Source organism: Choloepus didactylus, chromosome 2 (assembly GCF_015220235.1).
Source record: "Choloepus didactylus isolate mChoDid1 chromosome 2, mChoDid1.pri, whole genome shotgun sequence".
Lineage (NCBI taxonomy): Eukaryota > Metazoa > Chordata > Mammalia > Pilosa > Megalonychidae > Choloepus > Choloepus didactylus.
Window position 1 is genome coordinate 63,497,170 of NC_051308.1, and position 27,757 is coordinate 63,524,926.

The 27,757-nt window shown below is 37.0% G+C and overlaps 1 protein-coding gene across 1 annotated transcript in view; it reads right to left on the reverse strand.

Annotated features, from left to right (window-relative positions):
• CRB1 (crumbs cell polarity complex component 1) overlaps window positions 1–27,757 on the reverse strand; it is a 266,572-nt gene that overhangs the window by 112,060 nt on the left and 126,755 nt on the right. The window contains 1 exon segment of the mRNA XM_037812361.1: window positions 27,402–27,584. Within this exon segment, the coding sequence (XP_037668289.1) occupies window positions 27,402–27,584 (183 nt within the window).

Below are 27,757 nucleotides of genomic sequence, written 5' to 3' on the forward strand. Positions count from 1 at the left end.
ACACGGAACCTTAATATATGGTTGATTTGGAGCAGACCTGCATCCTGAGAAGTCAGCAGAGTTTAAAACAGCTGTGAACTGTACCCTGAAAATGAGTTCTTAAGTATGTATGCATTATGTATTATTGTCTTTCTTCTTCCCTGGAATGTAAGCTACATGAAGACAGGGATTTTTGTCTGTTTAATATTTTCAGGCCTTGCAACAGTACCTGAAGCAAAGTCTGTTCTTAATAAATATATGTTGAGTGCATGAACAGAATTACTTGCTATTATATATCTGGATACATATTTTTTTTCCAGTGGCCGTTTTGGTTTTGGCACAGTTTCTATTTAGCAGCTTCTCCTAGATAGTGATAAATGGATTTGGTTGATACTTAAAACAGGCTACATTAAACACAGAAGTTTCCTCAGAAAATGTCTTCCACCTCAGAGTGAACATTGTATAGTAACTTCATTGGGATTTACTTTCTTATTACAACAAATAAATAAATAACCAGGTGAATTGATATATAAAAAACAAATATATCTAGGCATCATTTAAATAAGCAAAATTTTTTTTCACTGAATTCATTCATCTGTTCATTCATTCACTCATTTATCAAGTATTGTCAGTTATCCAGTCTGCACCTGGCACAGCAAGGTATTGGAGATACAATTATGAACACATAGTGGCACCGTTCTAAGCATTTTGCATAATTAACTCATTTATTCCTTCTAATCACTGTATAAATTGTTACTATTATTATCCATATTTTATAGATGAAGAAATAGAGGGGCACAGAGAATTTGCCTTTGTACCAAGGAAGTCAGGCTCCACAGTCCAAGACCACTAAATTCCTTTACATATCCACTCAAATAAAGAATCAAGTATGATACAATATGATGTAGGCAGTGATAATGTTAAAAGTAGGATGCAATGCCACACATCTTCTAACTTTGTCTGGAACTGTCAGAGAAAACTAAACTATAGTGTTTAATGAATGTTCCATTTGCCAGATATGTTAAGCCTACTAATAGTTGCTTTTATTCTTATACCTTTTGCTAATTTCTTCAAAGAAAGTGAAGTGATGAATCAATATTATTTGGATTATACGATGAAGAAAGGCAATCTAGTAAGGAAACGTAAATTTAAAAAATCTCTTTACAAAATATCAGTGACTTTGTTTACATTAACTTGATAGTACTTTAGAGTTTCATTCCACTTTGCTTAACAAATAAATGCCCAGTACCATGCTAGCTGCATTGTCTCTATCTGAGAATTACAATGAGTCAAACCTCTTATGGCCTGAAGGACGAGTAGCCATTTGGAAAGCATCATACACATCAGCAAGGAAGAGTTTACTCCCTAAAGTCCATAAATTATTTGGCTCCCTCACTTTAAACAGTGCAGAACATTTTTTAAAGAGTTTAAGTATCTGGCTGGTTGGTATGTATTTGACTGTACCAATCAGTGTTTAAATTTCTAAAATTTTTCATGTTAGTTAAGTGGCTTGGAAAATCACTATAAGTCAGGATCAGAGCTCATTATTACTTTTGCTGTCATCTGACAAATAGAAGGCTATATGTACAACCTCTTGTGTTTTTAATCATTTTCTATAGTCAATTGTATACATTGGTGCTGGAGAATTTATTACAAAGGGCAAAAAATAATTTTGTTTACTCAAGAAGCACTTTTGGTTTCACATACACGAATTACATTGATATCTGAATTCTCCAGGAAGAAAACTTTTGAAGATATCACAAAACTTTTGAAGATCTGAAGAAAATAATTACTTATTCTGTGCAATTTAAAGTAGGACATTGTATTTGATTTTTATGTTGACATGTTTGTGAATTATAGAGTAAGTAGAGATTATGCAATCTGAGTAATCAAGACTAGTCTCTTTATTTCTCCATTACAATAGAGTCCTTAAAATCACTGACAAAATTATTTTATTTCTCCAGTGTACATTGCCTGAGTGGGCTAACATATTAAAAGGGGAAGAATGAGAGTGAAGCCTAGTGAGGAAGTCATTTAATAGAAGGACTGAAGGTCCTAGAGAGAAATCACTTAAATGAACAGCTGTAACGATGCTATTAATTAAATGATTTTTCAAGATCTAGGAGTAATAATTCAAATGGGGATGGTTGTCAGATGAGATAGTGGGGTCATGAAGGAAAATATATCCTTCACTAGAAACAGGGAGGTGCTGAGAAATCTCTTTCCTTTTCCTACTGATGGTAGAGACATGATTTGCATGTTAACAAGTCTCACCAACAAGGGCAGTTCAATGAAGAGGGATGCACCAGACATACACGTGCACTGGCTCCTGGGCCTTGTCAGTCCTGCTGGGTTACTTTGTGTAACCTGATGTGGTGATGTGCTCAGACAGGATGGATCAAATCACCTAAGAGCCAATAGCGAGAATTCAAAGGCAAAAAAAGGTTTCAGATGATCTGGAAAGCATCTTGGTGAAAAGCTTCCTGGTGGTTTAATTTCTTATAGCATTTTACCTTTTGGGGTTTTACAGAATTTGACTTTGGTTGAAGTTAAGTGCTCAGCTGGATGCTTGATTCTATCATTTTTCCTAATGAATGCATTATGAGAAATGCTTGAGAAATCGGTTTATTGTACTTGGATTTTCTTGCCTATTTGTCTGAACTGTTCAAATCTTTTTATGAACAAATTTACCAAGCCTCTTCCTGCTTCTGTGGGGGAATAAGAGGTATGGGGATGCCCTTAGCAGCTAGATAAATCTAGCTCCTTCTTAAGTGAAAGGCCACAGCTGGATGGCTCTTCCAAGCAATATTATTAAAGTGGGTTAAGACAAGAAATAGAGAGCCTTATTAAAATTTCAAGGATGATTGAGATAGGCAAGATATAATGAATGGTGTTGGAGCGTGGCCAGGTCAATGGTGTTAAAACTCACTCAGAGAAAAAGATAAATTCGAGGCCCTGGCCTTTGTTTAACCTCCCATCCAGAAATTGATTCTCTTTCCCAAAACTTTTGATGATTTTCCAAAATATTCGTCCATTAGGTGGCTCAAAAAGAATGCTGCCCTGAATTTAATCATCTTGGGTTTTTGCAGAAACCAGGTGTTGAGTAGAAAATTAGACCATTTTTATCTTTGACTTTTATTCTATTTATTCAATCATTGAAGCACAATAACATAATAAAACATATAAGTGCAAATTTCTTGAATAAGAAAAAGGGCACAAAATGAAACCTTAGTTCTGTTGTTGAATTTGGGGTACGTACTTATAACATTTTTATAGTCATCATCTAGGCAACACCTTTGTGATAAAACACAATTATATTAGCTTAAGTAGGAAGAGGCACAAAAATTTTCATTTTTTAACCAGTTTGTCCAGATTGAAGGACAGGTACGAATATAAATCTCAGTCTTGTGAAACACATTCTAACTTTTCAGCTCAGACTACATTGATTGCATCCTTAGCTTATAATAAACAATTTTATGAAAATGTAAAACAAAAAGCTTGGTCCATTTTTTTTTAACTTACTGAATGAGGTTGAAAAATTATTTTTAAATAGGTAATTAGATAATTAGAAAATAGAATTTCAGTAGGCACGTTTATAATTGCTTGATGCTGCCATTAAGATACTGAACTTCAAAACCTGTTTTTATTGTATACTCTTAGAGCTGGAAAGGACCAAAGAAGTCAACCAGTCCAGCCTTCCACTCAGTAAAGACTGATTCTTTCCTGTATATGAACAATTCCAATAATGTACAACCTTTCTTCTTCATAAGAATGCTTGTCCCATTTGAAGATAGTTTTAATTATTTTAAAGTCATTTCTTCTGTGGAACTAAATTTTGCCTCTGTAACTACCTACAATGGTTTTAGCTGTCTCCTTCAAAAGTAGAATAAGTTTAATCATTCTTTACATGGATATTAATACATGAGTGCATTTTTATGACAAATTTACTGAGCAATAAATGTATGATGTGTATATTTTTTTGCATGTATGTGATACTTCAATAAAATTATTTAAAAAACAAACAAACAAAAAAAGAAGACTCACCACACCTATTTACCATGGTTTTATCAGCAGAAGGTAAACTGCAATTTTGAGAAGGGTGATTTTAAAGATAACTCTTCAAAGAAGGCAATAAACACATACAGCTTCAGGATTAGAGCATCTATGACATATAAGAAATGTTTCATTCAGACATTCCTCCTTCTGGGTGGGAGAAAATGGGCCTGAAATTTACATAGTTGCATCTCAACTATGCATCAAAAAGTGAGTCTAGTTCTTTTGTCAAGAAGGTTGATAGAGTTTTGGAACTGGAAACCTTTATATAAAAATTTGATGGATTTATTAAAAACTGTTAGAATTGAGAAAAATAGAGAGAGAAAGGAGAAAGATGGGAGAAAATCAGATTAATCTGTATCTATAAAACAAGAAAGTAATCACCTGGAAAAATTCAAACCATAAACAGATCTTGATCTAAAATGTGAATCCAGTTTAAATAAACATTAAATGCTTTTTGGAAAGAACCTTGTTTGGTTGGATTTTAAAAATCTTAACAACTGGCTAGCATCTGCATCATTGTGTGATACTTGGAAGGTATTGCTGCTTTCATGTGTGCCATAAACAGCCTTCCCACACATAGCCTAATCTTATCCCATTTTTTTTTCACACACATGGAAGATAAGCCAGAGAAGTCAATGGAAAAAAAACCCACAAAAAACATTGTTATATGTCAACAAAAACCTTATGGCCCTGTCTTAGGAAGCTAATTTAGCAAGGGCAGCTCTACTAAAATATCTAGCATGTAAAATTACTTTTGCTACAAAAATGTCTACTTGACTTTGAAAGGTAATGCTGGGGGCTTACAGCAAGCATAGAGCTAGACCAACCTTGCTTTAAGCTATGAAATGCTTTATTGTACAAATAATCTAATCACATTCCTAAAAACTCCCATGGATTTGTCATTATCCATTAAAGAGGAAAGCATGAAATCACAAAAAAGGGTTCAATCAAGTTTTAAAGGAATTTATGTTTAACAAAAGGATTTCTCACAAAAATATAAGCTTCAATGGTATATTTGAGATTTTGTTTGTAAATACTCAACTTCTTGATAGGAGGAAACTGAGAATGAGAAACTTAAAGCTAAGATGTTAGATACTTCTAAAAATTGAAGATCAATCAGGAATAAAGAGAATTTTTTTAAATTATAATATGTCAACTGGAATGTAAGATTTAATTTATCAAAATTGGCATAGACCCTAATTGGAGCAAGAATACTGAACTGCAACCAATTATATCTGACTTAGGAGAATGAAAGAATCTTCCCAAGGTTCATTAAATTTTTAGCTGCTAAGGGCTAAGGGCAAAACTTTATTTGGCATGTGAGGTAATGATCAATACTTACCTCTGAAAGTCCTGAGATCTGACTGAAGCTTTAGTTGAGTGATTTCAGCATTTATATATTTAAAGAATATTTGTTGGATACTCTATTACAGGCTAGGCATTATGCTAGGTCTTGAAGCCACAGTAGTCAGCAAGATATTCAAAGTCTCTTTAACGGTAAAAAATTCAAGTCCAGGCTGGGAGTTGGGAGCTAAAAAGTAAACAGAAATGTGTGTGTATGTGTGTACATGTGTGTGTGATTGTGTTTGTGTGTATAAGATCAGATGGTATTACTCTGAAGAAACAATAAACGAGGAGAGTATCTTTATGTATGTTTTATAGATTTTAAATATTTAATATTTCTTTTGAAAAACATTAAAGCTACTAAAAAAAGCCATTGGCCAACTATCCAATACAACTGTGCAAAACCTTGCTCATTAAAATATATACATACAAATTGCCCAAACACTTAAATGTTTAAAGTTCATTTAAAAAATCTTGATCACATCTTTTTTAAAATATATTTTTCTGTATCCCTTTGGGCTATATTTTTTTTAAATGCAATTTTATTGAGATATAGTCACATACCATACAATCATCCAAGGTGTGCAATCAATGTTCACAGTATCATCACAGTTGTGCATTCACCACCACAATCAATTTTTTGAACATTTTCATTACTCCGAAAAAAAATGAAAATAAAAATAAAAATAAATGTAAAAGAGAACCCCAAACATCTCATATTCCTTTTCACCCCTATTATTCATTTACTATTTGTCTCCCTTTTTTCTACTCATCTGTCCATACAATGGGTTAAGGTAGTGTGAGCCACAAATTTTTCACAATCACGCAGTCACACTGAACAAGCCATATAGTTCTATGGTCATCTTCAAAAATCAAGGATACTGGATTGCAGCTCAAAAGTTTCAGGTAGGAAGATCTAAGATGGTGGCACAGAGAGGAGTGGAAGCTAGTTAGTCCCCCTGGAACAGCTATCAAACATCCAGGAACAACTAGTAAATAATCCAGAATAACTGCGGGGGGGGACAAACATGACTGTCCACTCATCACACACCAACCTGAATTGGGAGGAATGTCCAAGATCACAGCATAAAATCTGTAAGTAAAAACTGCGGATCAAAGCCGGGAGCCCCCTCCCCCCACGGCCCGAGCTGTAAAGCCTCACGGTGCTAGAAAGCAGCACTCTCCCAGCAAGCGAATGCAGCTCAGCTCAGCTCCAACTGGGGTTTTAATTAACAAGCATGGACTGCTCCATACAAATCCCCAACAAGCAGAGGCTTTGGGTGAAGACTGATCTTGAAGATCCAGAGGGTGGCTGTGGACTGGCCCTGAATGGGGCTTTCTGTCCCAGTTTCAGCTCAGTGGAAAAAGCCTCAGCTTGGAGATAGCACAGGCAGAGAGAGACCACTGAAATGCTAATGAGCTCTCCATAGGGGGTGTATCTTCCCTAAGAGGAAAGGGGTGTGGCCCAACTCTACTACCTGCCTTCCATTCAGAACCAGACCCCAGATCCTGGGGGAAGACTGCCACGGGCCACACTGCCTTATAACAGTCTGGAGTTACAGGCTGACAGGCACCACCTGCTGGGCAGAAAAGCACAGTGACCTAAGGCCTCACAGGGTGTACCAATTTTCTAAGACACACCCTCAAGGAAACTGGATACTGCATAGCTCTTCCTTCTAGGACCAGAGCCTGTTTTGGTTTGTGAAAACCTGATTGGGGTAATGAAGGAAACCATGCCTAGACAACAGAAAACTACAACCTATACTAAGAAAAACAAAGTTATGGCCCAGTCAAAGGAACAAACTCACACTTCAACTGAGATACAGGAATTTAAACAACTAATACTAAGTCAACTGAAAAGTTTAGGGAAGATATGGCAAAAGAGATGAAGCACATAATGAAAACACTGGGCGTACATAAGGTAGAAATTGAAAGTTTGAAAAACCAACTGGCAGAATCTATGGAAATGAAAGGCACAACACAAGAGATGAAAGACACAATGGAAACATACAACAGCAGATCTTAAGAGGCAGAAGAAAACACTCAGGAACTGGAGAACAAGGCACCTGAAAGCCTATACACAAAAGAACAGATAGGGATAAGAATGGAAAAATATGAGCAACAACTCCAGGAACTTAAAGACAAAATGAAAATCAGGAATGTACATGTCACTGGTGTCCCAGAAGGAGAGAAGGGAAAAGAGGCAGAAGCAATAACAGAGGAAATAATCAATGAAAATTTCCCATCCCTTAAGAAAGACATAAAATTACGGATCCAAGAAGCGCAGCATACCCCAAACAGAATAGATCTGAATAGGCCTATGCCAAGACACTTAAAAATCAGATTATCAAACTTCAGAGATAAAGAAAGAATCCTGAAAGCAGCAAGAGAAAAGCAATCCATCACATACAAAGGAAGGTTGATGAGACTATGTGCGGATTTCTCAATAGAAACCATGGAGGCAAGAAGAAAGTGGGTGATATAGTTAAGATACTGAAAGAGAAAAACCACTAGCCAAGAATCCTTTATCCAGAAAAACTGTCTTTCAAATATGAGGGAGAGCTTAAAATATTCTCTGACAAACAGTCAATGACAGAGTTTGTGAACAAGATACCTGCTCTACAGGAAACACTAAAGGAAGCACTGCAGACAGAAAGAAAAAGACAGGAGTGAGAGGTTTGGAAAACAATTTTGAGAGATAGTAGCACAGCAATGTAAGTACACTGAACAAAGATGACTGTGAATATGGTTGAAAGAGGAAGGTTGGGACCATGTGGGACACCAGAACAAGACAAAGGATAAAGACTAGGACTGTGTAACTCAGGGAAACCTGGGGTGCTCAATGATTGTAATAAAAGGTACAAATATATTTTTACATGAGGTAGAACAAATGAATGTCAACATTGCAAGGTGTTAAAAATAGGGAGGGATTGGGGGGAAATACAAGCAATACAAACTAGAGACTATAATTAACAGAAACATTGTATTATGCTTCTCTTAATAACAAAGGCAATATATCAAAGCTAAATGCATATGTTGGGGGGATAGGGGAAGGATATGGGACTCCTGGCATTGGTAATGTTGTCTGACTCTTTATTCTACTTTAGGTTAATGCTATCTTTCCTTTTGTTGCTTTCTAGAAGTCATTTTTTTTGTTGTTGTTGTTATTGGTTTTTTTCTCTCTCTTTCTCTTTTCTTTTTCTTTTGTCTCTGCCTTCTTTGACTCTTCCTCCTTCCTTGTGGAAGAAATGGAGATGTCCTTACATAGATAGAGGTGATGGTTCTGAATACATAAATATGTGACTATACAGGGAACCAACGATTATTTACTTAGGATGGAATGTATCGTGTGTGAACAAAACCATCTTAAAAGAAATGGGCTGATGAAGAAAACTTGAGGGCACTATATTGAGTGAAATAAGACAGACACATAAAGGCAAATATTGCAGGGTCTCACTGATATGAACTAATTATAATATGTAAACTCATAGACATGAAACATAAGTTACCAGGGTATAGACTGAGGCTAAAGAATGGGTTGCTTAGTATGAGAAGAATGTTCAACTAGGTGGAACTTGAGAATTTGAAATGGACAGAGGTGATGGTAGCTTGTTGTGAGAATAACTAACAGGGCTGAACAGTGTGTGAAGGTGGTGAAAAGGGTAAGCTCACAGTCACATATGTCACCAGAAGGAAACTTGGAGGTTAAAAGATGGGAATGTGTAAAACAGTGAGTCTTGTGGTGGACAATGTCCATGATTATACAAATATCAGAAATGTTTCTCACAAACTAGAACAAATGTATGACACTATAACTACAAGTCAATAATAGGCATATAGGAAAAAATATGTATCTATGGCAAACTATATACTATAGTTAGTAGTATTTTAACATTCTTTCATCAACAGTAACAAATGTACTAGACCAAAACCATGAATCAATAATAGAGGTGGGGAGTGGATAGGGGTATGGGAGGATTTGAGTTTCCTTTTTTTGTCTTCATTTCTTTTCTGGAGTAATGAAAATGTCCTAAAAATTGAAAAAAAAATTCATTGTGGTGATGGATGCACAGCTGTATGATGTTATCATGGGCAATTGATTGTACACTTTGGATCTTTGGATAGTTTGTATGGTATGTGAACAATCTCAGTAAAATATATATATAAAATAAAAAAAAGTTTCAGGTATTTCCTTCTAGCTGTTCTAATAGACTAAAAACTAAAAAGGGGTAGCTATATAACGTATAAGAGTAACCTCCAAAATGACCTCTCAACTCCATTTGAAATCTCTCAGCCACTGAAACTTTATTTTGTTTAATTTCTCTTCCCCTTTTGGTCCAGAAGATTTTCTCAATCCCATGATGCTGGGTCCAGGTTCATCCCTGGGAGTCATCTCCTGCATTGCCAGAGAGATTTATAATCCTGGGAGTCATGTTCCATATGGGGGGGAGGGGGCAGTGAGTTTACCTGCAGTACTGTCTTAGAGAGACACAGGTCACATCTGAGCAATGAAAGAGGTTCTCTGGGGGTGACGCAGAGAATCTCTTTCATTATAAGTAGGCTTAGCTTCTCTTCTGCAGGGACAAGCTTCAAAAGACCAGCCCCAAGATCGAGGGCTTGGCCTTCGAAATTGGTAGTCCCCAATACTTGTGAGAATATCAGGAATTCCCCAGGTGGGGAAGTTTAATATTTCCACATTTTCCCCCTGGACTTCAAGGGGGCTTTCCAAATATTTTTTATTCTCTGCCCAAATTACTCTGGGATGTATCAGGGTTTCAGGCTAACCTGTACAAACCAACCAGATCACCCCCTATTCAAGGTTCCATGTAATTATGGTGTTTGAATAAACAAGTTAAATTATATAGCATGCTACAGAAAATATAGATTTTCACCAAATAAACGTTTTTTCCTTTGGTCTCACATAGAAGTTACAGTTTTAAAACACAGTCAATACCATCCTTTTCCATTTAGTCTGATTTAACTTAGTTCTAATCAAGTCCATTTTATTCAAGTCTCTAATTGAAGTCTGATCTCTTTTTCAGCTTCATTAACATTTGCTGCATGGGGTAATGCTATATTCACAGCTGCCAAACTCTGGCTCTGAGTCTCAAGTGTCACACAGACACCAGAAGTTACAGGGACTGACAAGGTTATACCCAAACAGCTCAGCATCTTAGAATTTAGTGATAACCACTAAAATTCATGAGTAGATGTGACTGCTGTAAGAGCTTACAATCTAGGTACCTTAACCATAAGTCTTCCTCTGATAATCTATGCTCTCAGATTCAATTCTCAGTGTTTCCACATTATACTTAGTCCATATTAGTGAGGTTTTATAATGCTTATCTTTTTGATTCTGGCTTATTTCACTCAACATACTGTCTTCAAGGTCCGTTCACCTAGTTGCATACCTCACAACTTCATTTCTTCTTGATGCTGCTCAGTATTTCCACAGTTCACCATTCCATTTATCAGTCAATGTACACTTAGGCCACCTCCATTCGTTGCAAATTGTGAATGCTGCTGCCGTAAACACCAGTGTGCAATTTCCACTCATGTCCCTGCTCTCAGTTCTTCCAAGTTGTTCCAGTTTGCTAATGCTGCCATTATGCAAAATACCAGAAATGGATTGGCTTTTATAAAGGGGTTTATTTGGTTACAAAGTTATAGTCTTAAGGCCATAAAAGTGTCCAATCTAAGGTGTCAACAACAGAGTACTTTCAGAGAAGAATGGCTGATGGTGTCTGGAAAACCTCTGTTAGCTGGGAAGGCACGTGGCTGGCATCTGCTGATCCCAGGTTGTGTTCAAGCTCTTCTCTAAGCTCCCACGTGTTCTTCAAAATGTTGCTCTTGGGGAGTTTTGCCCTCTTTTAGCCTCTCCAGAGCAAATTCTGGGCTAGTATCTCCAAAGCAACAGCAAGTCTGCTTTCAATGGCCATCCCCAAAATGTCTCCGTAAGCTGAGCAGCAAGCTCCTTCTGTCTGAGCTCTTATATAGGGCTCTAGTAAATTAATCAAGGCCCATGCTGAATGGGTGGGGCTACAACTCCATGGAAATTATCTAATCAGAGTTATCACCTACATTTGGGTGGGTCACATCTCCATGGAAACAACTTAATCCAATGATCCCAACTTAGTCAACACTAATACATCTGCCCCCACAAGATTGCACCAAAGAACATGGCTTTTTCTGGGGGATATAATATATACAAACCAGCACACAAGTATATACCCAATAATGGGGTTGCAGTACCATATGGCAACCTCAGAATTAGCTTCCTGTGGAGCCACCACACTGCCCTCTAGCTGGGCTTTGCCATTCTACTTCCCTACCAACAGGGAATAGGTGTATTCCTCTCTCCACATTTTCTCCAACACTTGCATCCCTCTATTTATTTTGTAAACAGTTTTATTCATACACCATACAATCCATCCTAAGTCAACAATCAATTATTCCCAGTGTAATCATATAATTATACATTTACACCACAATCTGTAAGAGAACATTTTCATTTCTTCCACAAAGAAAGAGGAAAAGGAGAAAAAAATGAAGAAAAAATATAAAACAAGAAAAATAAGAATAAAATAAAATTCAATGAAAAGATCAGACAAAAACACCACCACCAAGAATCCCATATCACTCCCTTATATCCCCCTCTTGCAGACATTTAGCTTTGGTATATTGCCTTTGTTATAGTTAATGGAAGCATCCTACAATCTTACCATTAACAATAGACTCTAGTTTGCATTGACAGTATTTTTCCCATATATAACCCAATTTTCCACACCTTGCAATGTTGACGTTGATTTGTTCTTCCTCGTTTAAAAACATTCTTATATTTGTACATTTTATCAGCATCATTGACCACTCTTAGGTTTTTCTAAGTTATACATTCCCAGTCCTTATCTTCTCTCTTTCCTTCTGGCATCATACATGCCCCTGCCCTACCTCTTTTAACTGCACTCATCTTTGTTAAGAGTACTAATAATATTGTGCTGTCATCACACACTATTATGCTATCCATTCTATTTCAGGATCTGCACAATCAATCCTTTGGAGCTTTCTGTACTCCTTCAGCATCAGCCCAATCTCTAACCTCTTTCTATCTCCTGATAACTTGTATTCTCAACTCTCAAATTTCGCTTATCAGTGTTAGTTCATATTAGTGAGACGATACAGTATCTGTCCTTTTGTTTCTTGCTAATTTCACTCAATGTTGTATCTACTGTCTACCATTTTGTCTTTTGGATTTTATATGTCATATCTTATTTTATTTTTATTTTGTTTTCCTCTCTTTTTTACCCTTACTGATAGCCTTCATTTCTACACTCTTCTCCAAACCTCTGTCTCCTGTTTTAACCTATGTGCCTGTAGTGCTCCCTTTAATATTTCTTGTAGAGCAGGTATCTTGTTCACAAACTCTCTCAGTAACTTCCCTCAACTTGTTGATTTGACTTTTGAACTGATTTAGCATATTTGTTTGAAGATCTTTAATTAATTGTCTCAACTCCTGTATGTCATTTGAAGTGTAAGTTTGTTCCTTTGACTGGGTCATATCTTCATTTTTCCTAGTGTGATTTGTAATTTTTTGTTTTCTAGGCATCTGATTTCCTTGATTACCCCAATCAGATTTTCCCAGACCAGATCAGCCCAGGTCTCAGGAGGAGGTTGAAATCAGTATCAAGTTTGCCTGAGGATGAGACCCAGCAGATTGTCAGACTTTCCTGTTGAGGCCTCTAGACTCTGTGCTTTTCCAATCCTGCCCAGAAGGTGGTGCTTATCAGTCCACAGCTTCCCACTAGGGTAAAGAAGTGCAGTATATTTAATTCTCAGTGGACCCTGTCCTGCTCAGGGGCCAAAAGTGTCAGAAGCCAAGCTTAAGTTGTTTCTGTTTTATTACCCCCAGGCCCTGGGGTCTGAGTTCTCTGAAGGAGGGCTGCCACTTGAGCTGGGCCTCACCCAACACCCCCCCCCCCCCATTTCTTAGGGAAGATAAGCCTTTTCGGGAATTATCTCCTACACTTGAGTTTTTCTTTTGACTCTCTGACTATCATACCTCCACCCTTGACTGGGTCAGTGCTGACAACTGAAAATGCTTGAGGCTTTCTCTAATGAGCTTTGTAGAATGAATGAAAAAAAGAGAAAGGAGTCTCCTTTTCAGAGCCAGTTCCCAGCCCTCCAGTTCACCAATTAAGAACTGGAGTTGGTACCTGGTTCTGTGTGTCCCTTTTCTTGGGACACAGTCTTTTTCCAATATTCTGAGCTCAGCAGACTCCAATATCCTCTGTTTTTATTTACTTATGTACTTTTCTTTCCATTAGCCCCATCTCCTCTCTGCTGGCAGAAACCTCTGGGTTCCTTTCCTGCATGATCCAGGTTTATCTGTGCTCATAGCTTAGATTCAGTAGTCCAGATTTGTTAATTGAAACCTTAACTGGAACTAGGTTGAGCTACATTCCTGGCATGTACTGCTTCTTTTTTCCCACAGGGAAGTGTTCCAGCTCACCTGTCATGCCGGTGGGAGAGGGGTGCCAGCTCTGCAGTTTGGGGAGCTTTGCTTACAGTTCTGTCCTGTGATCTCAGCTGTTCCACCCATTCCAGACTGGCCTATGATGTTGTCCTGTCACAGAAGTCCCCCTAGCATTTGTTCCAGATTATTTATTAGTTGTTCCTGGCTATTTGCTAGTTGTTCTAGGGGACTAACTAAATTCCACACCTCCCTATGCTGCCATCTTACCTCATCTCCTTCTATAATTGTTTTCTGTATGCTTTAATGGTGCCATGTTGTGACATTTTATTTAGGGAGGTCCAAGGAAACTTCTCTGGAAATGTGGCATTCGAACAAAGATGTAGATGTAAGGAACCATTGTGAAAAGATCCATGGTCTTCCAGGCAAAGGGAAAAGTAAATGTAAAGTCCCCAAAGTAGAAATGAGTTTGGCCTAATCAAGAAACTTCAAGAATCCCATGTAGTAAAGAGAGTCAGGAAGTGAGTTTGGAGAGGGAGGCCAAGTCTAGGTTCTATAAAGACTTATAGATCATATTAAAGAATGTGGGCTTTATTACAAATTGTTGGAGTGTTTGAATAGAAGAATCATATGATATGATATACATTAAAAGTTGATGTAACAGCTGTATGAGGAATTAATTTAGCAAGTTGAAAATGGAATCAGATAAACAAGTTAGTAGGCTATTACAGTAGTCAAGGCAAGAGATGACAATATCTTGGTATAGAGGGAAACAGGTAGAGGTTCTGAGGCCTGGTCATGATTGGGATACAATTGGGATACATGAAAGGGAAGCCAACCAAACTAACAGATGCGTTGAATGTGGGATATTAAATAGACGGATCAAATGTGACTTTTTTATATTTGGCTTGACCAACTGGATGAATGGTGTTATCATTTACTGGGATGGGGAAGAGTAAAAGTGTATTTTATAATCATTGTGTGTGTGTGTTAGCTGGTTATTTTGTTGTTGTTTGTTTGCTTGTTTGCATTGCTTTAATTTTTTTCTTAGAATGCATGTGGGTAGAAAATTTTTTAAAAATTTGTTTGGGATAAGTTATGTTTAAAAAGTCTACTAGTTATATAAGTGGAAAAGTTAAGGAAGTTCAGGAAAGAAGTTGGGGATATAGATAAAAATTTTTATGTCGTAGGCATCTACATAAAATTTAAAGTCATGGGAATGCATGAGATTGCCTAGAGACTGAGTGTAGATGGAAAAGACAGGTATTCAATGCCTGCATCCTAGGCCACTGCATCATTTAGAGTTTGGAAAATAGAGGGTAAGCTAGCAAGAGAATGGCCAATGAGTAGGAAGAAAGGAGGCAGACATGAAGTAAAGAAATTCTTTAAGGAGATGTGAGAGATCAACTGGAAAATGATACTGAGGTGAGGATTAAAAACTGAGCTTTGAATTTGCGGAATGGAAATTGTTGACAAGAACATTTTCACTGAAGCAATAGGAAAAAAGAATAATTGGAATGGGTTAATAGGAAGTGAGAAAGTAAAGACAGTAAATACAGACAACTCTTTGGAGGAGATTCATATAGAGAGTAGGGTGACACCTAGAGAGGTGTGGAGGTTTAAAGAACACTTTTTTCAGATCAGTGGTTTTATCATATGTATGCAAGATGAGGAAAATCCTTTAGAATAAAGTGGTTAATCAATGATACAAGAAATAGAGGTACTAATTACTAAAGTAAAGTAATAAGTCCCTAAGCCTTGAGAAGGAAAAGGGTCCAATGCATAAGTGGAGGACCTTAGAGAGGAGCATTGTGACAGGAAGGTAGCCAAACATAGGCAAGTGTTAGGAGGTGGCAAATAAATTCATGACAGGTAAATGAATAGTTATTGGGAGAGTCAATATGACATGGGCCTTGAGCTTCCTTGAAAATTATTGATGGATGTGCCAAGAATGCAAGACCATGACCATTCTTTACCGAGGACATTTCTGAGTGTTGGTTTTGCAGCAAACAACTTTAAGTAATGAAGTAATATTTCCCTCTGGGACAAAGAGCAGGCTTGCTTACTGATTGCTATGAAAACAGTGAATTCCCAAGTTTGTGTTCCTCAACAAAATGCAAACCCACTATATGATCAGTATCCATCTGAGCCCATATCATATTGCAGCTGGTTATAAGGAGAACCTATAGTAAATATCATATGCATTCTGCCTGCTGTACTGTGAGTAATAAAGTCCCTTGTCTCTAACCTAGGAGTTTCATGTATTCTGCCTGCATCTGTGAAACAGTAACACATTAACTTATTAGCTTGTAAGTAGGGTAAAACAAATCTCAGATCAAAAAGTTCTGGCAACAAAGATGAAATGCTGTCAGAGATATGACTTGCTGGAATAGAAATGTCAAGGACAGGATGTGTTCGGGAATAGAAGACTCCCTGGAATCTGGTAGCAAATGCTTTCGCCCAAGTGGTGGATAAGAGGGGAAGCAAGGGACCACCAACAGGTCTATCTATAAATGAGCTTAAGCAATGAGAGGTAAGATTGAAACAAGCAACCCAAAATGATGCCTCCTTGCTAACTCTCCTCTGATCTTGTTGCTAACTCTTCCTCTCAGGGGAGGAAGGGAAGCTTTCATGAGAACAGAGCATCAAGCTCAAGTGATCCAGTTGAAAGACAATATATCTGGGGAGTACCCACTGACAGGGCAGAGTGCACTGGCCTGAATGGGTGCAGAAAGAATGGGGCCTCTGGGTCTAGGCACTCACCAGACACAAGAGGCACATGGAGGAGGAATCAGCACTGACACTCAAGTTTCACAAGGACATTGTTCAGACATACTGAAAGACAGGAATATAGACTTTAAGCTTTATATCACTGGTAAATTTTTTTTGAACTTTGTAACTGCACTTATGGCAGTTACACAAGTGAATATACTTGTTCATAGGAAATATAAAGTAGTGAATGTTCAAGAGCATGATGTACACAATCTACAGTGGAGTGTTCAGAAAATGGGTGATAGAATAATAGATGATAGAGAGATTAATTGATAGATGAGGAAGGAAGGAAGGAAGGAAGGAAGGAAGAGAGAGAGACATGGCAAATGTGGTAAGATATTAACAATGGTGGGTCTTTGTATGAGGGGTAGGGGTGTATTGCAGTTCTTTGTACGGGGTTTGTATTATTTTTGCAACTCTCCTGTAAGTTTGAAAGTAGTTCAAAATACAAAGAAAATCTAAAGTATGTCAGTTTTTCAACTTTCCAGACCATCTACAGTCTGATAATACTGTTTGTTTTGTCAGAAAGGCCACCTAACAATGGGCTGACTGTCAAGGTAGTCAGTGGACAATTCACACCCACCTCAGCCTTCAGGCATCATTGACCTATGAAATGGAATTTTGAAAAATCAACCCAAAAAGACTTCTGATTCTACTTCCCTTACCTCTTCCTGATTCACACATCTTATAAAATCAGTTTGGGTACTACATATGGCCATCCCCACAAACAGTTTGTCTCCTTTTAGCCACTGCCTGAATAATGAACAAATGAAAGAGGTGAAGGCTATATAAATCTGTTGTGAAAATTCAGGACTCTTCCCCGACTATTCCTGGGCACAAAGCTTCTTTTCTCCCCTGACAATAACCCAGGGCTGCCTGGTTGGCATACGTTCTGAATGGCAGCCCTCCTTAACAGAGGACTAAAGAATTCAAACTTAACTGTAATTTAGCCATATGGATACTTCTACTGAATTAACATGGTCCTAACTCATAAGACAATGAACACTTGGTTGAGTACAACTTCTTACCAAGTTCCTTTACAGTCGCCCACTTGGGCAAAGGTGGGAAGTATAATGGCCATCTGCCAATTTTTTAAATAGTTCAGACAGCTCCTTCCTGCATAATAGCTGTTCTGGTGGAGGGACTGATTTCTGGAGCTTCCTACTCCGTCATCTTCCCACAGTTACCTCTGGATTATTCTTTTCCCTGAGTGTAATTAGAAACCTGATAATCAATTTAGAGTAATAAGAACGGAGGTGATGGTGGAAGTTTGAAGGTGTAAAAAGGTCATCTTGGGAGTAAAGCTCTAAAAGGATCGTTAGGTAATCTAAGGTTTGAACCTTAAGATTTGGGGGTCATAAATGTAAAGTGACACTTGTTGGTTCTGATGTGTTCCTTGTGAGTTTTTCTGCAGCCATGTTCGGGTTGCGTAGGAGTAGGTATGGAGAAGATGGAAGACTGGGTTTGATCATAATTGTACTTTTGCCATGCAAGCACAGTGGAGAGAGAGAGGAGCAGAGAAGCTGAGGGCATATGCAAGGGAATTATTATATTGCTGGATCATGGAATCTTAGCTGAGACAGAAGACAAGTGAGGCAATGAGTTAAAAAGTGGTTATGACAATTAACTAGGTACAATTTAAAAAGAAAGGAAAACAGTGTTATAGTATAAGCAATACGAAAAAATGGAGGTTTTGCTCAGAGAACAGAATGGTTGGAAGTGGAGGTTTTAGTGAGGTTATTGGTTATGTTAAGGTTTATATTGTGACCATAACAGTGGGTAGAAGTAGCATGGTAGTGATCACAGGCATTGGAAATAAGGCCAAACAACTGAGAGAGAATGGTTTGCATGGATCTTTTACATGAGTGTTTAAGCCCTCAAGAGTGATACAGTAGTAAGATACCAAAATTTTGAATGACTGAGAGGGAGCTACCAGGAGGTAGGAAGATAACTGCAAGGAAAAGTAATGGGTGGTATAGCACAAAGGCATTTTGTTTAAAGGAGTTGGAGGTTTTGAAGGAAGAGGAAGGAGAAATTGCATAGAAGCAGCAATTAAGTAAGGAAGTTTATCTTACCTTTGGGACCAGTTGAACATGGGATTTGATAGAAGAATGAAAAACAGTCAAAATTTGAGAGGTTGGCAGAAGATACTGTGTCCTGAGAACACAGCTAGCTTTAAGTTAAAGCAGGTAGGTGAAAGGAATGTTAAAAAAGAGATTAAGGATGTTGGTATTTGAGCTTAAGGTAAACTGAGATGTTCAACATAGAGTGGGAATTTCAGAAAGGGGTGGGAAATTGGGTCAAATTAGGAAATGTATGGAGAAGTCTGGGATAAAAATCCAGGCCCTGATGGATGACCTGGGATGCTTGGACTTCTTTAGGTACTAAGGTAAGCAGGCTTGTAAGTCATGGTTGGGATAATTCCTGATAGTTTGGGGGACAAGTTATACTCAATTCTAAATAGAGCCTCTTCAGTAATTGCTGCTTAAACAGTGACTAGAAAGAGATGTAGAGAGGGTAACTGCCAAAGGAGGAGTGGTTTTACCAAGAGCACACACAACTGAATCACTGTGAGAAAGAGAGAATGCAACTCTTCAGTAGAAGACGTGGTTATTCTGAAGTTTGGTCCACTCTCTTTAGGAATGGGATCTGAGCTGCTCAGGCTTCAAGTTGAGTACTGGCCAAGTAGTATGTGATGGTCGTTGAGGTGGGAGGTATGGGGGAGTGAGGTGTTCCTGAAATATCTTCTGCGTCAACATCAGAAGACAGACTTTCTCAACAGCGCATATTGCTCCAGCAGTGGACTTTGGTAAAAGAGTTATAATCAGTGATTAGGTCAGAGGGAGGTCACTAGTATTATTCTTGCAAATGATTAGCATTCTTATAGAAAACCTTGGGAGATCTTGGGCTGCCATAAAAAGACATGGGGTTTCAAGATAGGCATCCTCGTATGCAGTAAACATGAAGTTGACCACGAAATATGAGGGTTTGTAGTATGGTCTACTACAAGCACTATTCTCAGCATCCCTAACCTCTTTTATGAACATTTCCTTCACCTTCCTGCTCTAACAAACACCTGTCTATTACAAGAAAATACTACTTCCCTTATATCTTTTTAAAATAGTGGTGGTTTACATCTCTATGAAAATAGAATCCCAGTATGAAAATATACCCTTCAAGTCCTCTAAGTTCCAAGAACAGTACTATGGTATGACATTGTGGATCTTATTATGAAATTCCTGGAAAAGAATTTATAATGCTTTTATTCTTTTTGTTTTAGAAAACTGATATTTTTTTCTGATATATGTTGGTCAGAATACTTAAATTGCAGAGTTGGTATCTGTCTGCTGATTATTCATGTGAGAACTTTTTCCTTGGTCGTTTGATTTCAAGTCAACAAAAGAATGCTAATCTGATGAAGTAGCAAGGTCCTTGGTGCATTGATTCACTGTGACATAGGCTCTCAAAGACATGTCCATCACTGTATTTGGTCTCTGTATTTGGTCTTCTAAATCATGGTCATTAAATTTTCTTACCACATATACTATTATTGTTGATGGTAAGTAGTAAAGACTTAATAAATATGGTTTTCAAATCTTTCAGTATGTAAGGAGGTGGCACACCTTCCCTTAATTTTGTACTTAACATAGTCAAATAAAAAGTACTACAAACAGAAATGTGCTCATACACACTGTGGATAGACTTTTTTTTTGAATAGACATTAATATGCATAGTAAAGGCAAAGCTGAATGAATTAGATGAATCTATTGGAAATATCAACAAACATTTTATTAAATAAGTAGGTTTTAGAGATGTACAATTTTACATTTGTATCTACTATCTGTTCAATCTCTATTCTCAAAATTGAAATTATAAGTGAGGAAAAAAATGTATCTCTGAGAAGAGTGAGCCGAAAACTGAGACCTCACAGGAAATAAACAGATTCTATTGAAAATTTCTGTTTAGGCAGGAGATACTGACTGTCACATGTGCCCCACTGCTTCTTGAGTATACAAAGCTTTCAATGTTACATGAGGGGCTTTTTTAGCTGTGTTTAGGTAAAGTGACAGGATTCATTTTTTAAGGAAAAGTGAACACTTCATTTTTAGAAACATCATGCTTGAAGCAAATGAACCTGAGGATGAGAGCCCCTGTGTGCAGTCACTTTGCCAGGTGGCTCTCATTGGGTGTTTATTGTTAAGATTCCTGCTATTTCTGCCTGAGGTTTGAAGCCAGGACTTCACAGGATCCTCTGCCACATTCTTCCTTCTCTCCATGCAGAGAGCAGATGGGTGAAGCAGGATAAAATCCCAGCCTCAGAGACAATAATGTAGCATCCCTGAGACCAGTGATGGTCCCCCTTTTGAAGTAAATACTAATTAGAGTTGGTGAGTGAAAGTTACTATTGGAAATTGGACTTGGTTCATAAGACAGTTTGGAACTTGTTAATGGTATTACCACTACCATATTTCAATAAACAGGACTGAAATGTTAACATTAAAAAACATTAGTCAATTGTTTCCAATTTAGCTTGCTTGGTTAGAATAGGATGCTTCAGGGAGAGTACTCAGGTCATGAAGTCCTTTCTTAATTTTCAGAAGGAACGTGTTCATTTGCATTAAAAAATGCTAACATAAACCATTTGGATTCTCATAGTTTGTGCGAAATTCAATCTGGCAAAAATAGCATAGGAGCAAATATAGGTCTTTTTTACTGATTGTCCAATTGTGCTTTTTTAAAGTTCCACTGTGGCAGTTATCCTAAAGTCTTATATTTTTGTCTCTTTTTCCTCATGTTCTTTCAGTTTCCTTTGGGAAGAGACCATATATTTTGATCATTATATCCCTAGAACTGAGCCCAGTGCCCTAAACTGGAAATCTAAAATATAATAGAAAAAAGCAGCCAACATTCCTTCTAGTAGAGGTCAAGGGTGGTCATACAAAATAAGGATAATTTACTGATTTTGGAAGAGAATGAGCAGTGTTATTTAACTACAGTCCTTTTCCAATTATAGACTTATTTAATGTACCATCACAATTAAGTGAGTGTGGTTTAACTAAGTGCATAGTGTTCATGTTTCACTCTCAGTTCAATTTGAGTGTTGGAGATAAAGGCACAAAATAGTCATGACAGGATATCATTTCTTTTAATAAATTTTGAAAAATTGGAGAATAGCCATTCTTTTTGCATCTAGACACATGAGTTCCCAAGTTTAATTCTAATACTTAAAATAGTTAAATAAACCTGCAGATTCTTCTGAACTATCTCTTTGAATGAGACTTTTGGTTTCTCTGGGCTGTGTTAATTTGCTTTTTTTGCTGAAGAAGAAAGAAGACCTGGATAAAAGGTCTCTCTCAGAGGGACTTGGTCCTTTGTACCAGAAGTCACTGCTTCTTTATGCCCCTGCTTTTACCATCACTCACTTTCCATGGTCTCAAGCTTTCTATTCCCATCTCCCAAAGAATTGTCTCTTAGAATGCTCAGTTAATTTTTTGCTGTGCCAGATTTCACTTTTATATTGTTAAGTGTTAGAAAAATAATGCTGCACAGGCAACTATTTTCAATATGAAAGATAATTGCATAAACAGTGAAGAATGATACCCATATCCTTAAATATGATAAAAATATTCAGAGTATAATTTATACCTATATTTATAAACTCTAATAATTTTTTGAATGGAGCTTTGTTATTAAATTTATTACACACAATTCTATTTTTCATTACAATGTAGATTTAATTTAATGTAACAAGTGTTAGAACTACAAATATGAACATCCCATAATTAGCAAACTGTGTTTTTTCTATTTTGAAGATATATAAGATAGCTATTAAAAGTAAAGATAAAAACAAAGTGGAATGTGAAGCTATGACGGTCAAGGAAAATAATAAGTTTTTTGATTAAATTAAATGATAATTTCAGCTTCTTGATACTAGAGAAGAAATGAAGATAAAGTAAGCTCCTACCTTTCTACCTAAAGCCTTTAAAGAAAACCATCCTCTTATACTGCCATAATAGTGTTGTTGTTTTTTTAAATATGTAACATAGGGACTTCTGGTCTGGACTAGATGGTGTAAACTTGTCTCTCCCTGTTCCTCCCCATTAAATACAACTATAAAGCCTGGAAATGACTCAAGAGACAAAGAAGAACTCTGAAAGGTGGAAGAGGAAGGCGAACTGGTTAAAAATTGCAGGACTCCAAGGACAACACAATGGCAGGGTGTTTTATGAACCCTCTCTAACCTGACAGATGTGCCCAGGCCTAGTGTTTTCTGACTCCCCGACTAGCAAGCAAAGACAGTCCAAGTAGGCTCATTCCTCTCCCAAACTGTACAAGAGTTCCACCTACAACACTAAGCAAGCACAGCAGAACTGGCAGGGGAATAGATTGGATGCCCCACAGATATTTAGCTACCACAAGAAGTGCTCTCCTTCTCTGCTACTGAGACCCCTGCCAGTAGCCAGGCGCATCAAGTGGCTGAGGGTCACTGGCAAGAGAATTATGACACAATGAGTGTCTGACCTAGGGAATTCTTTCTGTTCCCAGAAGCAGGGAGAAAAAGCCTCCACAACAAACACCCAACCCAAGCCTCTTTAGCCCATATGTCTGAGACCCCCCTCCCTCAACAAGAGACAAGGGATGACTTGAAACTGGGGAATATCTCAGCAGAGACCACTGGGAGCCCTAGTAGCATCAGATAAACCAAGCAGGTCAAAATAATACTGCAAAGGCTCTGAAAATTAAACAATCATTGGACTCACAGCCCACAATAGCAGGCCAGGACCTGTGTGCCTGCTAAAATATACAAACAAACAAACAAACAAACAAACAAACAAACAAAGTCTACTAAACTAATACCCAAAATATCCAGGATACAATAAAAAACCACCAGTAATACCAAGAACCAGGAAAAACTCAATTTGAGTGAAAAAAGGCAATTAAATAATGCCAACACTGAGATAATCAGATGTTTAAATTATATGACAAGGAGTTTAAAGTAACCATCATAATATGATTCAACAAACCATCATGAATTCTCTTTAAACAAAAGAAAATATAGAAAATATTAACAAGGAAAAATAAATTGTAAAAACATATAATGGAAATTATGGGACCGAAAAATACAAAAAACAAAAGTAGAAATCTCCCTGTCTGGGCAAAATAATAGAGAGAGTTGACAGAGGAGAGGATCAGTAAATTTTGAGTACAAGCCAATGTAATTTATCCAATCTGAACACCAGAGAGAAAATAGACTGAAAAAAAAAAAACAAAACCTAGCTTCAGGGGCCAGTGAGGAAATAGCAAAATATCCACATTCATATCATAAGAGTCCCAGAAGAGGAGAAAGAGAGTGGGGCTGAAATTGAAAGTGTATTCAAAAAGATAATGGTTGGAAACTTCTGAAATTTAGCAAAATACAAAAATACAAAGATTAAAGAAGCCGAGTGAACTTCAAATAAGATGCACACAAATAAACCCATATCAAGACACATTATAAATAAACTTTTGAAAATTAAAGGCAAATAAAAATATTGAAGAGAGCCAGAAAATCTGATGCATTATCTATAGGGGAACACCAATTTGAATGACAGTAGATTTCTTATGGGAAACCATGGAGGGCAGAAGGAAGTGGCACAGCATTTTCCAGGTGCTGAAAGCAAAGAACTGTCAGCAGTAAGTTCTATATGTGGAGAAATTATCTTTTAGGAATCAAAGGGAAACAAAGACATTCTTAGGTGAATGAAAACCAAAAGAAATTGTTATTAGTACAATTAAGATTAAAGAATGGCTGAAGGAAGTTCCTCAAACAGAATGAAATGGGACAAAAGGAAGGAAGAGCAATGGAGAGAGCAGAAATATGGGTAAATAGAAGAGATTATCCTTCTCTTCGTAAGTTTTCTAAATCATAAGCAATGATTGAAACAAAAATAATAACACTATCTGAATCTCAAGACAATGATATTTAAAAGCGATGAGAGTAAAGGGACTTAAATGGGAGTAAGTTTTCTACATTTCACTCAAGTGCTAAAATGCTAATGTCATCAGATGTGATGTCACATGTACATATTATAATACGCAAAGCAACTACTAGAAAACTACACAAAGTGATATATGCAAACCCAGTATAAATAAATCAAGACAGAATTCAAAAAAGTGGTCAAGTAACTCACAGGAAGGCAATAATGTAAAAACAGAGGAATGAGAAGGAGAGGAAAGAAGAAACAAACAGATAACAAATATTAAAATGATGGACTTAAGCCATAACCCATCAATAATTATCTAAAGATATATGGTATGAATACAGCAGTTAAAAGGCAAAGATCAGCAGAGTGTGTAAAACAAAACAAAACAACAACAACAAATCACCCAACAATATGTTCTTTCAAGAAACTCATTTCAACTTCAAAGACGGAAAAGGATATACCATGCAAACATTAATAAAGCCAGGAGTGACTGTATTAAACCCAGATAAAGCAGAATTCAAAGCAAAGAGAATCCTAGAGACAAAGAGGGGCATTATTTAAGAATAAAAATATCAGTCCACAAGGGCAATATAATGATCCTAAATGCGTATGCACCAAACACCACAAAAATCAAAATAATACATTAAACAAAACTGTGATAGAACTGAAAGAAGAATATACAAATCCATAATTATAGTTGGGGGCTTCAGCACCTCCTTTAAGTGAGTAATAAATAGAATTACTAGACAGAAATTCACTAAGGGTATAGAGATCTGAACAACATACTAAAAAATAAAAATCAAAAGTTCAGTTAAAATGAAGGAAAAAGAAAAAACACCGACATTTAAAATAGAAATGTGACACAGCAGGTGGAGTATAAACTGAGAGGATCAAGGTTTATATCCCCAGGTTTATAGCAAGGTTTATAACAAACTGGTTAGCTGTTCATCAAACCATTTTTCCTCTTTATTCTAGGTATATAACATGAAGACTACATTTCCCAGCCTTCGCTTCAGTTAAATGTTGCCATATGACTAAATTTTGAACAATGAAGTGCGGGTAAAAGAGATGTTCACTACTTCCAGGGCTCGGCTCATAAAAACCCTCCCGGTACAATCCTCCATGTCCTTTCCTTCCTCAAGAAGGACTGACTTGCTGCAGAAGAAAATCATAGACTTGGATGCCACACTTGGAAGGCAGTACAGAACATAAAGAATACTGCAAACTAAATCAACATTTGGAGGACAATTGATCATGAATAGCCATTTCGGAATTCACGTGAATGAAAAATAAACTTCTATTTCATTGATCAAAGAGATCTGGGACAGCCAGAACTTCTTGACTCATATCTCAGAAAACAAATCAACCTACTTTTCTGAGGCATTCTGCAGGTTCTCCTGTTTGGAGTTGCAAATCCATTAGTCACCCAATACGCTTTTATCCTATGAAGCAATATTCACAATGGCCTCTGATACTAATAGAACCTCCTCTTTATAACCCTAAACTCAAGATTTCTAAAAATAATTTATAAATCCCTTTTCTGTTCAAAAAGTGTTTAAAGTCATTAACAAAAATTCATACACTACACTGAGAAAAAGTATTTAGAAAATAATAAGAAAAAAGGGCAAAGGTAACACAGAAACAGGAAATTTAAATATTCTCAAGGGTGAGATAAATACATAAATATATTCCAGAAAGACACATATGCTTGCAGACCCCACATTTGCCTATAGAATTTCCAGCAGCCTTGATGAAAGTATGATGCACTGCAAGATTTGTAACATCCTTTAAAAAAATCATTTATCGAAATTTATTTGTATGCCTTTTATTAAGGTGAAATCATGCAACTTTCAGTTATTCAGGAAATTTACCACTTATTCTGATACTGACAACAGAGAGGCTATTCTCCTATGTGTTCTTATAGAGGGGACAGCCTTTAAGGAAATATATACATCTTTTACAGAAACCTTACAGCAAACAGAGCCATGAATCAATGATGGTTTAATTTCCAAAGTGAAGCCTTAAGAAAAAGAATCCTAAGTGTAAAGAGACCCCTCTTTTTCTCTGATTCCTCTTTTGTTTTTCTCATGAATCCACAAGAAAAAACGGAAATATTTTCCTTAGGTATCAATTATTCTATTGAGAAAAAAATGGAATAGAAATCTAGATTGTAATTAGTTTTGCCAGTGGTATCTACGTAACCATGGGTAAATTGCTAATCATTAGCAAATACAGATACTGCATCAAAACTTATGAAATCTTCAGAATCTGGAAGCAGTCACAAGCACAACTATTCATCGAAAAACACACATGAAAATATCCCCTCAGTTATTTATTACTGCAGTAGTAAAGGATGGTATAATTTAAATTTGATATATGGGATAACTTTAGCCATAGAATAGTTGAAGAATATTACTTTAGACTAGGCAAGGGATCCTGGTACAAATATTCATTATAGTGTTTTCAAATTTGAGTAACTTGGAAATTTAACATCGTTATTTAGTTTAATAACATATAAAAACCCAATATTTTCTGTTTATAAGGGTAAAAATTTTGAGTTGAGATCCAATTCTCAGTATTAAGTATAAAAATATTCTCATTTTCATACACCTCTTCTATCTCTAACATTTTCCTCACGATTTGAGGAATTATGCTATGTGAAACTAGTGATATTTTCATACCCACAAGGGGGACCCTTTGCACCATCGCCACAGAGTTTGCTCACCACAGACCTTACTGCTAATATACCATTTGGTTAAATCCATAGTTTGCCCCAAAATGCTTAAAAGTCAGGTCCTTACCCCTCTCCTTGACCTCACCTCTGAATCCAGGTTGACAGATACAAATGTAACCTGAGGCTTCGTGGTAGCTAAATGCAGAGGGCAGCCCAGCAATGCGTCCATATTGCTTCTCTGAGGACAGTTCCACACATTCCCCATCAGACTGGCAGGGGTTACTACTGCATTCATTGATGTCGGTCTCACACTGGGTACCCGTGTATCCTGCAAGATAAAAGTTCAAAGAAGCTGCGGAGTCAAAGCTCCTAAACCATGGAGCATAGGCCTAAAAAGAGGCCAACCACTGTGCTGGCATCAATTAACAAGATGATGTGTTCACCCTCAAGGAGTTGCAAGGGGAATCTGGAAAAGGGAGGCTTAACATGGAAATAAATAGT